The 13,751-nt window shown below is 41.8% G+C and overlaps 1 protein-coding gene across 1 annotated transcript; it reads left to right on the top strand.

The window, feature by feature from the left end:
• The first annotated feature begins 369 nt into the window (after positions 1 to 369).
• On the top strand, positions 370 to 10,152 carry dusp7 (dual specificity phosphatase 7). The gene is made up of 3 exons (XM_004548550.6): positions 370 to 1,439; positions 3,045 to 3,473; positions 5,683 to 10,152. The coding sequence occupies exons 1-3, from the start codon at positions 1,031 to 1,033 to the stop codon at positions 5,997 to 5,999; spliced, it is 1,155 nt and encodes a 384-aa protein (XP_004548607.1). The 5' UTR covers positions 370 to 1,030; the 3' UTR covers positions 6,000 to 10,152.
• The last annotated feature ends 3,599 nt before the right edge of the window (positions 10,153 to 13,751 follow it).

Here is a 13,751-nt window from a genome sequence, read left to right on the forward strand (position 1 = left end):
TACAACACTTACACCAATAGTTACAAGTTAACTTTGAGCACATGTTTGCTTAAAGGGCTGAACCTTCACTGAGTGTTAAAACTATAAAATAATCTCGACACAAGGTCATTTGGGATGAGAAAGTAGAGGCTGAAAAAAGCAAAAAACAAGGGGAATGACTCGGGAATAAACTTTTAATCCCTAAAACATCATTCATGGTACCACGAGGAAGTGTTTTTAAAAGTTGCTTTTACAACTGAACTCTTAAAAAGCAAAATTAAACACACAAAAAAGACTCAGATTTTAACAGACTCAAAGGATATAGATGTCCACGAGCGTTGGAGGACGTGGGGCTTTAATTTGTAGAATTAGGTCGGCCTTTTTTTATTAATTCAGAGTATAAGCTACAGAGAATCAATGAATGGATAGTATGTTGTGAAGCTACACTGTGCTCCTGTGACTCTAAAGCAGCGCTGCGCCTTTAAATATGTGCGCTCCTCCCTCTCCTCAGTGACAAGCCCGCAGAGCCTCTTTAACGCATCCAGTGGAAATGACAAACCAGAGGCGCACCACGGGCCAAGCATGTCCAGTAATAACAATAAGCATGGGCTTTAGCATCATCGGCTCACCCGGCTCTCACATCCCGAGAGAGTAACGAGGTTCATTTGGGCCGTTTCGTCGCTCTGCGGACGCGTCAAAGTTGGAGCGAGCTCACCGAATGGACGGTCGATGGACTGGAGTCAAACCTCCGCTTCAATCGGACTGAAGGAAGGAGGGAAAGAAACCTCTGCATGTTCAAGTTTCCTGCTCCCACCGGAGGGGCATCGCTGCGTGTGTGTTGGATGTGTGTGCGCGCGTGTGGAAGTGTGTGTTGGGTGCGTTGCGCCCTCAGGAACAGCGGCAGGAGCAGCGGTGGCGTTGGTGGTGGTGGCCGCGGGAAGGGAAGTTTAGCGCCGTGATTTTTTTTTTCTTTTTTTTTCTTTTCCTTTCCTCTGTTCTGTTGTGTTGTTCTCATGTCACAGCAGGCGACGGGAGGATTAACGTTTCACTGATGAGAATTAATCACTCGTGGGGATGCTCTGTGATCGTGACTATGACGATGATGTCGAGTAAGAGCGTGGAGTGGCTGCAGGAGGAGCTGGAGTCCGGGGCCAGCTCTCTGCTGTTGCTGGACTGCAGACCCCATGAGCTGTACGAGTCCTCGCACATCGAGTCGGCCATCAACCTGGCCATCCCGGGCCTCATGCTCCGGAGACTGAAAAAGGGGAACCTCCCCATTCGCTCCATCATCCCCAACAACGAGGACAAGGAGAAATTTGTAAAGAGGTGCAAGACGGACGTGGTGGTGCTGTACGACGAGGCGACCTCGGAGCGGCAGGAGTCCGGGCTGGGAAGCTCCGTGCTTGGGCTGCTCCTGCAGAAGCTCCGGGACGACGGGTGCAAGGCTTTTTATCTAGAGGGTAAGATCAGATTGCTTTGAATCTAGAGGTTTTGTTTGGGTTGTGGTGCATTGGTGCCTTTTAATTCATAAAACTCTCACACTACTTCCTCTCAAAGTGGACTGCAGCAAATTGCTTGAATTTCGCTCTGATTTGATTAACTTAGACAGTCCCAGATGAACTGGACTAGTGTTGTTGTAGTGTCACTCACTGCAATTAATGGGAAAGAAAGCGAGTGTAAATCACACTGATTTATCAGACCTGGGATGCTGCACTTAAACGCCGCACTAAGTGAATTTGGTGTTTTGGGGGGTCGTGGCACGCCTGGAACAGATTGTCTTTTAAGGCAGATTTTATCTGGTGGAGTCACATAGCTAAGCTTGAACAAGCCACTCCTATCAGTAGCTTATAAAACATTATTGCATCGATAAAGTGTTTGTAGGGGGAATTTGAAGGGGGGTTAAAATGTGGCGCCACTTCAGATAAATCCAGCTGTTCTCATCTGTCCACACACACACACACACACACACACACACACACACACACACACACACACACACACACACACACACACACACACACACAGAGTTGATGAACACTGAATGAGTTCCGCATATTAAAATAAAGTGTCACTGTTACAAAATCAGGCGGTGTGTAACAAATCGGATCCAGTGTCAGAATGAAGTAGCTGTTCGACAGATGTTTCCTGCTTCCGACCAAAATCATCGCTTTTATTTTTACTTATTTATTGATTGATTCGCAAAGCGTGGAAATTATTTAGGAAGAAGAAAAGCGTCAACAACGCCTCGTAATTTCATCGAGTGCTTTAAAAAAAGAAAGAAGAAGCAGTTTCAAATGCGGCGTGTTTTCAATTAAACGCTGCAAGTACACGCCCCGCCATATTGAGCTCCTTCAGGAAAAGACGAGCGGTTTTTTTTTCATGAATGAACACTGAAACCAGGACACGACGACGGGCTACGAAAAATCCCACAGAAAAAAGCCGACATTGTTTAAAAAAAAGACAGTTGAAAGGCGATGAAATGAGGTGTTATAACCATAGCAGAGAGGTATTTAACCACGAGAAAATAGAAATCTTTGACGGGAGTCACGAGCCTCGAGCTGCCATTCACAAAAAGTCCGCTGAGCTGTGTAGTGTTGTAGCTGACTGTCCTGCTCAGCTTTTCTCAATGGAGCCACATCTGTCTACACTGTTCCCCCCTCTCTCTCAGACTGACGTAAATACCAACTTATTATAATTTATCTGTCACGGGTGTGTGTGAAAATATGCCGTGGATCTAATAAAAGCGTTTTTACACACGTAGAATATCACGTGCAATTCAAAGTTTAATACCGCCTCTGATATCTGAAGCAACTGTAATAAAAAAAAAAAGAGTGAAGAGATTTTCTTCATTTGGCCAATTTTAGCACCAAATTTTTCTCAGATTATTTGGACTCAGTGTTAATTTCTTCATATCCAGGCTCATGTTAAATGACTCATACCTCCTGCCTTTGGTTATGCACAAGTTTTAAACCCCCCTCCTCTCCTCCCAGTGAAATTGCTTTCTTGGCTTTATACTAACATGTTTTGTTTTTGCTTGTTTTTCCTTTGTCTTCATCATGCTCCAGGAGGCTTCAACAAGTTCCAGTCAGAGTACCCAGAGCACTGCGAGATCAATTTGGACTGCTCCTGTCCCAGCAGCTCCCCACCAGCCTCCGTCCTCGGTCTCGGAGGGCTCCGCATCAGCTCCGACTGCTCAGATGGGGAATCGGACCGCGAGCCGGGCAGCGCCACAGAGTCGGAGGGCAGTCCGCTCCCCAACAACCAGCCAGCGTTCCCCGTCCAGATCCTGCCCTACCTTTACCTGGGCTGTGCCAAAGACTCCGCCAACCTGGATGTGCTCAGCAAGTACAATATCAAGTACATCCTGAACGTGACGCCCAACCTGCCCAACATGTTTGAACACGAAGGGGACTTCAAGTACAAACAGATTCCCATCTCCGATCACTGGAGCCAAAACCTCTCTCAGTTTTTCCCTGAGGCCATTTCTTTCATAGGTGAGTGGAGAATGCTGTGCAGTTGTCTCAGATATCCGTCAGGTTATTTTAGACAAATGTGTTTTTGGGTCAGGGCAGGGATCTGAAGAAGTTAAATTCATTATCAATCAGTGTGCTGGTTGGGCCCAAGGTCTCATATTTAAGAGGCATGTTTTGTCAATCACAGTCCAAAATCCTCATATTAGATTGTATAATAAATTAGAGCCAAAAAACAAAGCACTGTATGAAAGTATGTCAATGGATGAATGTGAAAAAGAAAGAAAAAACAAAACAAAACAGGGCTTTAAGTGCTCAATTAGAGTCACAGAGTTACAAAAGTGCTATTTAAGTACTAGTCCATTTAGTGCCGTTATTATCTGCTCTTTATTAGTCACTCTCGCTGCATTTATCCAAGATTTTAATCATAAGTCGTGCATATAAATAGCTTCTTTGGAAACAGTTTAAGATGGATGTTAGCGTGGTTTTGCTAAGCCTGCATTTCACCGTGATTGATAAAACAGGAATTTAAAATCGTAGAATGAAAAGGCAACTCTGTGAATAAAACATGGAAATGGATTCTTTGAGAATGAGGTCACGCAGAAGAGTTCTCATCTCGTCCCATTTTCAGTGTTTCCCATCATTCCCGTCATTCCTTCTCACTTAATTTTTAGAGAATGAGTGAATTCCCTCGCCGATGAGTCAGTGCTAAAGTCTTCATGCATGTCTTAGATTGTCCAGACCACCGACTCTACCCCCCGCCCCTTTTGTTTTCCTTTAGAGTAATGATTCATTGTAGGTGGCAGGAAGTGAGACATATGCCAGAGCCAGAGGTCGTGGCAGATTTGGGTCACGCTGATGTTAAATGGAGCTGGCTGTAATAAGCAGGGATTACAGCAGATCTTTTTTTGTAAATAACGGGGTAATTATGGGTGAAGGAGATGCCGATATGACTTCACACTGCGCTGCTGAAAGTTGCAGTCCCTTAAATGCCTAAAATTATTGTTTGTACGTGCTTTTTCTTTTGTGAAAGCAAGAATGCAGATGGGGAGGGAGTTGAAGTTTCTTGCATAAATGAAAATCCTTACGTTACTGCACATGCAAAGAACGAGTAAAGTGACGTAATCAGTTAAAGCCCGTTACTTATTCGACTTCCGAGGCTTCTCGAGTTGGTTTTTGACTCGTCGGGCAAGGATTTCTGCCCCTGTCTTCGTTGCGGAAAGCGAGCGCACATCACATATAAATTTAATTTTGCATCGCCTTGGCAGCCTGAGCTCATGAGCCGACTGACCCCAATCCTACAACAAGAGACGTTGGCAGCGAGAGATGAAAGAGAGAGGGAGAAAAGAAAGGAAGGAACGGAGCACTTAACTCTCACTCTAATGGCCTGTAGAGATGCGAGTGCAAGGGCTCGAAACTGATAGGTGGATGGATGTAACCAGTTAATAATGTAAGATGCTTTTTCTGTTCAGGTTTTCCTACAGACCGAGAGCTAGAAAGCAGAATGAAAAATTACACTTTGCCGTCAGCGACAGAGGTCACTCTGGATTGAAAATATAATAATCGCAATGAGGCACTTCTGATTTTTCATTCTGGTTGTTCTAGGCTCACATCTACAGCTCATTTAGACCGACCACATAATCTAGCATGTGGTCACTTGCTGTAGGAGTAAATCAGAGTACCGGGGGAAAACCACAGGGTGAATATGCGAGAAGTTAAGTCACGGCAGCGTTAAATGATAAAAGCCAGTCTCGTTTGCAAATGTTGGTCATTTAATGACTTAAAAGTACCTCAGAAAGTAACTCAGTTTTCATGATAGCCACAGATTACTGTTTGTCAGTTCTCGCTATGACCACGTGATGTTATTCAAAAGTTTCTCTGCAAATTAAAGCACTGTGGGGCCACTTCCACTGCAGTATGACCCAGTATCAGGCAGGTTTTTGTTACTTGCTGATCTAGTAGAAATAGTGCCAGCTGAGCATTTGAACCTTCTCAAGTCCCGGAGCTCTCCAGTTAGCGAAAGCCTGTCTGAGGTACACTTGCTTCACTCTTTTGCCTTCTTTTCATCCTCAGGCGACGAGCTCTTTGGAAAGTCTGCGTTATAATATATAGAGAAAAACTTTTCCTTCTGATTCATTGATCTTTTTAATTCCCAGTGTTGAGAATGAAACACGGTCAGTAGTCATGTCTCTCATTCATGTTCTCATCTCCTTGTTCCCTCCTTCCTCCTCAGACGAGGCGCGCTCCAAAAAGTGTGGCATACTGGTCCACTGCCTGGCCGGGATCAGCCGCTCCGTCACCGTCACCGTGGCTTACCTGATGCAGAAGCTCAACCTGTCGCTCAATGACGCCTACGACTTTGTGAAGCGGAAAAAGTCAAACATTTCCCCGAACTTCAACTTCATGGGCCAGCTCCTTGACTTTGAGCGGACGCTAGGTCTCAACAGCCCCTGTGACAACCACTCGAACTCGCCGACGCACGACCAGCTCTTCTTCACCACCCCGACCAATCACAACGTGTTTCAACTGGACACCCTAGAATCCACATGAAAATGAGAGTCTCAGTTTCATGTGGATTGCCCCCATTGCAACTTACGAGGATTTGGGGTGGGGGGCATGGTGGTATGGTTACCATGTCTGCAAGTGGCTGCACTGCAGGAGAGCAGAGTTTTAATGAATGTTTTAGCCTCTTGAGGCTCGTTGTCCGAGATCCTGACCATGGAGCAGCGTTGACGTGTCAGGAGGAGTCATGGATGCCACGTTAAAGGGTTTTGGGGGGTTTTTCAACCCAGAGAAGGATGCTGTGGGTTAACAAAGCTGTTCTTCCTTAACAGCTTGTAAACGAAGAATGAGGGAGGTTTAACTTGACTGAGAAACTAAATGATTGCAGCAGGACAGAAAGCTTAATACAAAGATAGGAACACGGAAAATCTTTAGCGCTTGATTTATAAGATGACTGCATCCTCCTTGTCTCGGCTCTCGAGCCGAGGTGACTGGTGCCAAGTGGAAAAGCTGGGATTTACTCATAGGAAATCTCACTCTACTGAATGTAGAGTTTTTAAAAACCAAGGAATTAACTCTCACACACACACACGATATAAACACAGTATGTATGTTTGTACTGTATGTATGTTAACGTACATAGCAGAAAATGTATGGGCAGTCCTTAACAAATTCAGTATGTCTATATGCATTTTTGTATATTTTCTATGTACATTTACGCACAGATCTATACCTTATATATAAATATATTTATCTCAAGCCATATAAATAATGGCTTAAGAGATTGTAAAATTAAAGTGGAATGGGTTTTTAGATGGTCTTTTTTTTTAAGTTTTGTTTTTTCTTTAGGTTTATGACCTAATGCAGTTTGCACAGTGGTGTAGCCATTGACTTTGTTGGCCTGTGCTGGAAGCAGTCAGATAAAGAGACATTCAGAGAAGAGGAGCGGAGAGGTCAGTCCCAGGCTGCGACGAGTCCTGACAGCTGCACGGCTCAGCGGGGAGGGAGCAAAAACTGGGCCCTGAGCAGAGGAGCAGGGATAGGGGTTAAAACAAGCAGCAGGCTGGAAGTAGGAATTGATTCACGGCTGGAGATGGGAGAAATTACTCCTGCGTGTTTGACACTTGGCCAACTGTTTTCGAGCGCATTTCCCAGTTCCTTCTTCCTTCCCTATATGACTGTTCATCCAGTTGTTTCAGTCAGCTGTTCTGAAGATTTTAATCATTTGTTTCGTTTCGGTCAAAAAGTCAGTTTCGGTCAAAGTTCCTCAGTTATTGATTTCATCAACACAGTTGTTCCACCAGCACGTTTTGCCAAAAAGGGTTACTCGGTTAGAGGTTACGGATCAGGGACAGGAAGTCAGTATTAACATTTCTGGGTCACTGAGGTACTTTTTGGGCAGATCAAATGTATAACCTGCACCCCAAAGTTTTGTTGGCCTATGTTAGCTTCTTGTGTGTTTCAGGACCGAGGGTGGGGGGTCGGGTCGGGGCTTTACTTTGGTCTTTGTGTTTGGATTCTGGTCTGGTTGACTGGGACTGGCTTCCGCTAGACTTCACTTACTTCAGCAGTTTCACGTCCCTTAACAGCGTTGGAGGAAATTGAGAGGAAAGGTCTTTCTAAAAACGAAAAAAAGAAGGGATCACTCGTTTTGTCAAAGAAAGCTTTGTCCGAGTTGATTCACCCTTAAGCCTTGGGTATATTATTATATGAAAGCTATATTAAACACAAATGAATATTAAACAGATCTTTATTATTTTGTATACCAGAGCATGCTGTGGTGCCGTATGCTCTCTAACAGTAGACTCAACCACAGGCTGGACGTTACTTTACCAGGTGGAAAGACAAATAATGAGGACCGTTTTATTTAACTGCTGTTGCTGCTGAACGCAGTGGCACACAGCATGTAGTCAAAGCGTTTTCTGAGACAGCGTCCACATCTGTAGCGCTTCAGCAAACCCGCAGTGATTTTTGAGAAAGACTCCAAACAACACCACGCTAATTGGACTTCTAGGTACACTGGGCCTCATGAAAGAACATTTTCTTCTTCGTCTTCTTCGTGCGCGGACGTGTTATAATTGCACAGCTGAGCCTTGTGAACACCACCTGTTAATCAGAAAGTCTGCTCCGTAAAGTTGAAACCCCCAAAGTTTACTTTTCTGTTCCAGCTTTCATGCTCAAAAATGTTCCTAGCAGAGGGTCACGCTGCGGAGATTAAAGTCTTGCTGCCGGAAATCAGCAGACAAAAAAACAACAAATATAGCAATGTCCGTAATTACAATCCCTGAGAAAAAAGAAGAGAAATAACCTGCTATTTGCAGCTGTAATCAGAGAGCTGTATGCTCCCAAAAAAACAAAAACACCCTGCTAAAGCAAAGCAGTCCAGGTGGTGTTCTGTGCCAGGTGTAGCAGGGGATATGTTTAGCTCGACAGGGACCAGTATAAAGATGCTGAGGCAGCTGTTGTTAGGAAACAGTGACCCCAAAAAGCTGGAGGTCATGTTCACTGCTTGCTCATGTATTGAACAGAAGTCTGATTTTACAAAATTGGAAATGTTGTGAAACCTCACAACCTGCAAACAGGTTGTTTTTCATATACTAGTGAATATGAAAAGATGAATACCGTGGAGATATGTGTCCAGCTTTAGGGCTAAGTGGTAGATGCTGAGGTTTGCTATCGATAGAGCACGCTGTCGGGTTAGAGTTAGAGATCTCCTCATACAAGGCGGTTTTTGCACGAGGTCCAGTGTTCACAGCAAACTGCGTATTCAAAGTCGGGATGTGGACGTTTGTCTAAACAGAAACCACGAACGGTGTTTTCTGCGAGCACAGCAGGGGAATCTGAAGAGGGTTGGTTTTAGCTGGCCTTATATAATCTTTCTAACTTGTTTCTAATGCTGACTGTTCAATACTCTTTGTATCTCACTTTGGAAAAAAGAATTGTGTGGAAAGAAGAAGAAAAGGTTTGTTATCTGTTATTGGAATAAGAGCACGGTAATAACAGAGTACAAGCTGTCTTTTTGCCGTAACGGGTCACACGAGGTCCTCTTTGTTACTCTGCAATATATCAAAACACCTTTTTTTGCAGTATTTTGTAGATCCAAGACCTCAACATTTTTAAATTCTCTTCTTTTTGTACTATATCTATTCTATATAATTCCACAAGATCCAGCTCGATTTATGGCTTATGGACTGAAGTAACATTTCTCCTGGGGTGTACAAAATATAGGGCCAGTGTGTCCAGTACAAACCTGAAAGACTTGCAGATTTAAAGACACACACACACACACATACACAGACTGCTCCACACAGACAGAGCTGTGGTACAGCATGCCAGTTATGTTTCACAATAGGCCCTTACGCCAACCTGGCTTGAATAATTACAGTGATTAAGGTGTTTTTCCTTCTTGGTTTTGATATAATGTGCTCTATGCTATTCCTGTGGCCTTTCAATATGAATATACTTTATATATATATATGAGTTTATATGCAAAAGTTCCTCTCCTGGTATAGCATCAGAGATGAGAATACTACCACCATGCTTGAATGGACTTTCCTTGTCTGGAGTCATATCCCACATAGAATAGGAAAAACACAGAGGACTTGATCACTTGCACCCTGGGATTGAAATATATTTCAGAACAGAGCTTTTCTATTTAAAAAGAAACAATTGACTTCAAGCTGCTTTCTTGTGATTTTTTTCTTTCTTTCTTTCTTTCGCGTGCGTGCGTGTGTCTTTGTAACAATGAAAGAGAAATTAAGTGTTTTTCTCTGTTTGTAAATTTGCCAGATCACGGGAACGGCCGTTTCTGTGTCCTTAAACTTGTAGCTACATCTTGGTGAAATTGTGCTCTGGAGAGAAAGGTGTGAATGAGCGAGAGGAGGCGAGGAGCGAGGCGTGAAATACAAAGCGAAAGAAAAAGTGAATGATTTAAAAATGTTACCTCAATGAGGAAATTTTCAGGGATTTTTTTGACAATGCATCTTGCATCGTGTTACAGCTTCAAAGTCACGTTGAATAGCTGTTTTGTATTGTGCTGTAAACAGTTTTTGTTTTGTTTTTTTAAAAAAGATGCAATCTGTCTGTGTATAAAAAGAAGGGGCGTGTTAACTGGGGCAGTTTCACCTTTCTGTCAGTATATTGAATCAACACAAGACATGTTTATACCGCAAATAAATATTGAAATATTTTTTTTCTTTAACATGTTTCCTCTTTATTTCTGATCATCAAAAGTATATTAGAAATGACCTGTGAGTTACAGTGAATGAAGAACTAGGTCTATTTATTGTTCGCTTACACGGAACGTGTTGGTTTATTTTTGCACTAAGAAATTACTGATTACTGTTAGTAACTGGTTTAAATCTGAAGATTAAGACTTTTACCTTATACTCTACACCCTATCCGGTCGTTAAGTCTGACGTCACTGGCCGTGTCTGGGCCTAAACTCCGCTGCAGGTCCATATATCAAACGATCACTATGGCATTACTGAGAGTTGAAAAACTGTCTAAAGTCTTTCATCTTTAATAAAATGATCAGCGTTCTGCTCTACCAGGTGAAACAATTGAGTTTAACATCCAGGCAGCCATGAAAACGGAATTTATGACATTTAATGGAGTTAGAAGTTAGCTTGCTAGCTTCTATCTAAATACAATATAGCATGTCCTGACTGCGGGGTTTTGTAAACAAATTAAAACGTACAGCTCTGTTATCACTTCCAACATAAATGAAGACAGAAAACTAAACAGCAGTGACGCTTGTAGGGTTACTGAAGTTGGGCTAGCTGGTATATAATGATGTGCTACGTGACCGCTAGCAACACAGCTATGTTAGCATAATATAAACAAGCTAACTTTTTTTCCACTCGATAAAAGTTAATGTGAGTGTTCTCGGTGGTCAGGAACAAATGTAATCGCATGGCAGGATGCTGTAAAAGGACCAAACTTCAGCCAGGAGAACAACTGAGATAATCCATCCACAATACGAGGTTAGTCATTCATATACTGCTGCATGGGCTGGGCTGTAGTTACATCCTAAGGTTTTAAAAACTGAGCTTAAATAAATGATTAGCGGTAATAAAAGCCGAGGGAGCTCAACAGTGATCACTGACTGTTTTAGGAACTTTTTGAGATTAAATAGAAGAAAATACAAAACATTAAACATGTTAACAACACAAAAGCCATATTAAACGCAGACTACTTTAGGCCCGGAAGTAGGATTCGTCACGTCATCACTTAACGGCCGAATACCTTATAAATTCAAATTCAAATTTTATTTGTCACATACACAGTCATACACAGTACGATATGCAGTGAAATGCTTAGACAACTGCTCCTGACCTAAAATAAAAGACTATGAATAGGATAGGAAATAAATATGAAAATTAAAATAAAGGGTAAATTTAACTAGGAAAGAATAAAATAAAATATAAAAATTAAAGTTAAAAATAAAATAACTGTACAACAAAATACATATATTACATATAAACTATATGTAATTTATAGAGACTGAACCTAATGTTTACATTTTAAAGGTTCAGTATCTAAATTACACAAATTAAATTAATCAGAAAATCATTTGAAACTGATATAAAGCCTATATTCATCATGAAAAAGACAAAAAGTTTTCTGACGTTTTTCATGATGGATTGATAAATAGTCAAAGAATAACATATAAATAGTTTGTTTATCCCAGAATTAGCAAAATTCCTGTGTTAAAGCAACCTGTAACAAATTAACTAAACTAAAATAGCTCAGTAAAATCTAATATTTAAAGTAAGTAAAAGCAGTTGAACCAAGAATTTTTCCTTTTTTTATAACGCAAAACATGGGAATGACCTTTATCAACTTGTCGTGATAACAGACAGAGTAAGGGTTTAAGGATTTTGAGGTCGAGTCGGATGACCAAGGGGTGATGACTGGTTCACAAAAGGTGACAAGCAATAAATGTTATTGTGCTTTGTTGGCAAAAGTGGTTAATACTTCCAATTTAGGGAACAAGAAAAGATTCATGTTAAAAGGTCAGCACTGTTCGAAGAATTCAAGATGAATGAGTTTTAAACCAAAGGTTTTTTGTTTGCTTTTTCATTTTTTAACAGCTATAAACTGCCAGTGATGAAATATTTCAACAGTCAGTGTTTTTAATCGTGCATTAGTGTTAAAAACAATTTGTCTTGAATGATTAGGGATTCATTAGTGAGCTTCGAAACAGCACTCTGGTAGGGCTTCCCAAATCACTACAACCAGTTTTCACTTTTGGGATGACAAATGCTACTCACATTCGTCTGAATCAAGATGTTTGATTTAAAACGAGACCGCAGCAACTGTTTGTTGTTTTTCTGTTTGTTGTTTTTAGTTTTGCTTTGCATAAGACTTCCCCTCATCTTCTTCCACAATTACGCAGACACACACGTACACAGACAAACAGGTTTGTGTTGTTCTTGTTGTTTCTTTGTGGTGGTTTTGGAGGTTTCCAGAAGCTGCGTATCCAGTTGCTTAACTGAAACTCTGCCACTTCCTTTTCCAAACACCGCTGTGTGTTTTATGTGCTGTAAAAATGAAATGTGTCTGCGTTTAACAAGAAAGACGAGAAACACTGAAGCCACTTCAACCACTTGAACAGCGTCTAGAGAAGGGATGTCAAACTCATTTTACACAATCGGCCACATACAGCCCACGTTGATCTTAAATGTTTTTTAGGGTTTTTTTGGTTTTTTTTACCATGGACTTGTTAGTATCTGAAAAACAGTAACTTTCTGGTCATTTGATTTTCTTTATCTGTTAGTTATATTCTTATATGTAGTATGAAGGGCAATGGGGGTGGGGAGTCTTTATTAACAGGAAAAGCTATAAAACCTATGAAACAGTACAGTTACATGCAGTTAAGAATTCACAAACTGTGCACTCCTTCACATTTTCTATAGCTTTCCGTTGGGCTGGATTATAGTCTTGGGTAGGCCAGTTCTGGCTCCCAGGCGTTATGTTTGACTCCCGCTGGTCTAGAGTGAAATACCACATATCTGTAAATAGGAACATTGCCTATTGTACTCATCAATATTTCTGTTTTTCTTGTGTTTTATGTGGCTTTTTAAAATACTAGATAATATTAGTCCCCATAATAATCCTGTATACCGCAAGCAGAAAGAGTCTACATTGCTTTATCAGCTGTGTATGCACATGATCCCACATAACCTTTCTTCTCTTCTCAATCAGCATATAATAATGGCACATGCGCACACGAAAGCAGGACAGAGAAAAAGGAAGCGAGAAGAAGGGTTGGTCAATAAAAGTGCTTCTCCAAGACAGCGCTGTGAGTCGAGCTGAGCCGGCTATAAATATCTTCCTCTTTTTCCTCCCCGTCTCCTCTAGCACAGTCTTCGCTTCGCCTTCCTCCTTCCACTGTAGCTCTTTAACGGCAGTGGAAATCACTGAAAAAAATGACAAAGTGAGCCATTCACCTCATGGTAATTCAGACAGGATATTACAGTGACAGAGGGAAGTGAAATAACGGAAATTAAGGCCCATGTTTGAAGAGAATGGAGCGAATGATCGACACTGCTGACTGATTACCCTCTGGTTTCCTGGCAACGCCATGACAGGGTTTCCTGCATGAACATGATCACCAGGATAGTCTGAGTAACAGGAAATATTCCCCACTCTGATTTGAAGTAATTAAAGCTGAGAGTTTATCATAAACTTGAACGGTTAAAGGAATTAATCAGCAGCTCGGTGCCGTTTCCTGTCCTATCCTTTCTACTGAAGCACTCCCGTGAGTTGAAAACATGTTCACATGGCTCACAATGA

Source organism: Maylandia zebra, linkage group LG5 (genome assembly GCF_041146795.1).
Source record: "Maylandia zebra isolate NMK-2024a linkage group LG5, Mzebra_GT3a, whole genome shotgun sequence".
Lineage (NCBI taxonomy): Eukaryota > Metazoa > Chordata > Actinopteri > Cichliformes > Cichlidae > Maylandia > Maylandia zebra.

Bases quoted from the DNA above. Each gene is read 5' to 3' on its own strand.
- dusp7 (XM_004548550.6), top strand. From the start codon at position 1,031: ATGAGAATTAATCACTCGTGGGGATGCTCTGTGATCGTGACTATGACG. The intron at 1,440-3,044 runs GTAAGATCAGAT...ATCATGCTCCAG, and splicing joins CAAGGCTTTTTATCTAGAGG to GAGGCTTCAACAAGTTCCAG. The intron at 3,474-5,682 runs GTGAGTGGAGAA...CTTCCTCCTCAG, and splicing joins TGAGGCCATTTCTTTCATAG to ACGAGGCGCGCTCCAAAAAG.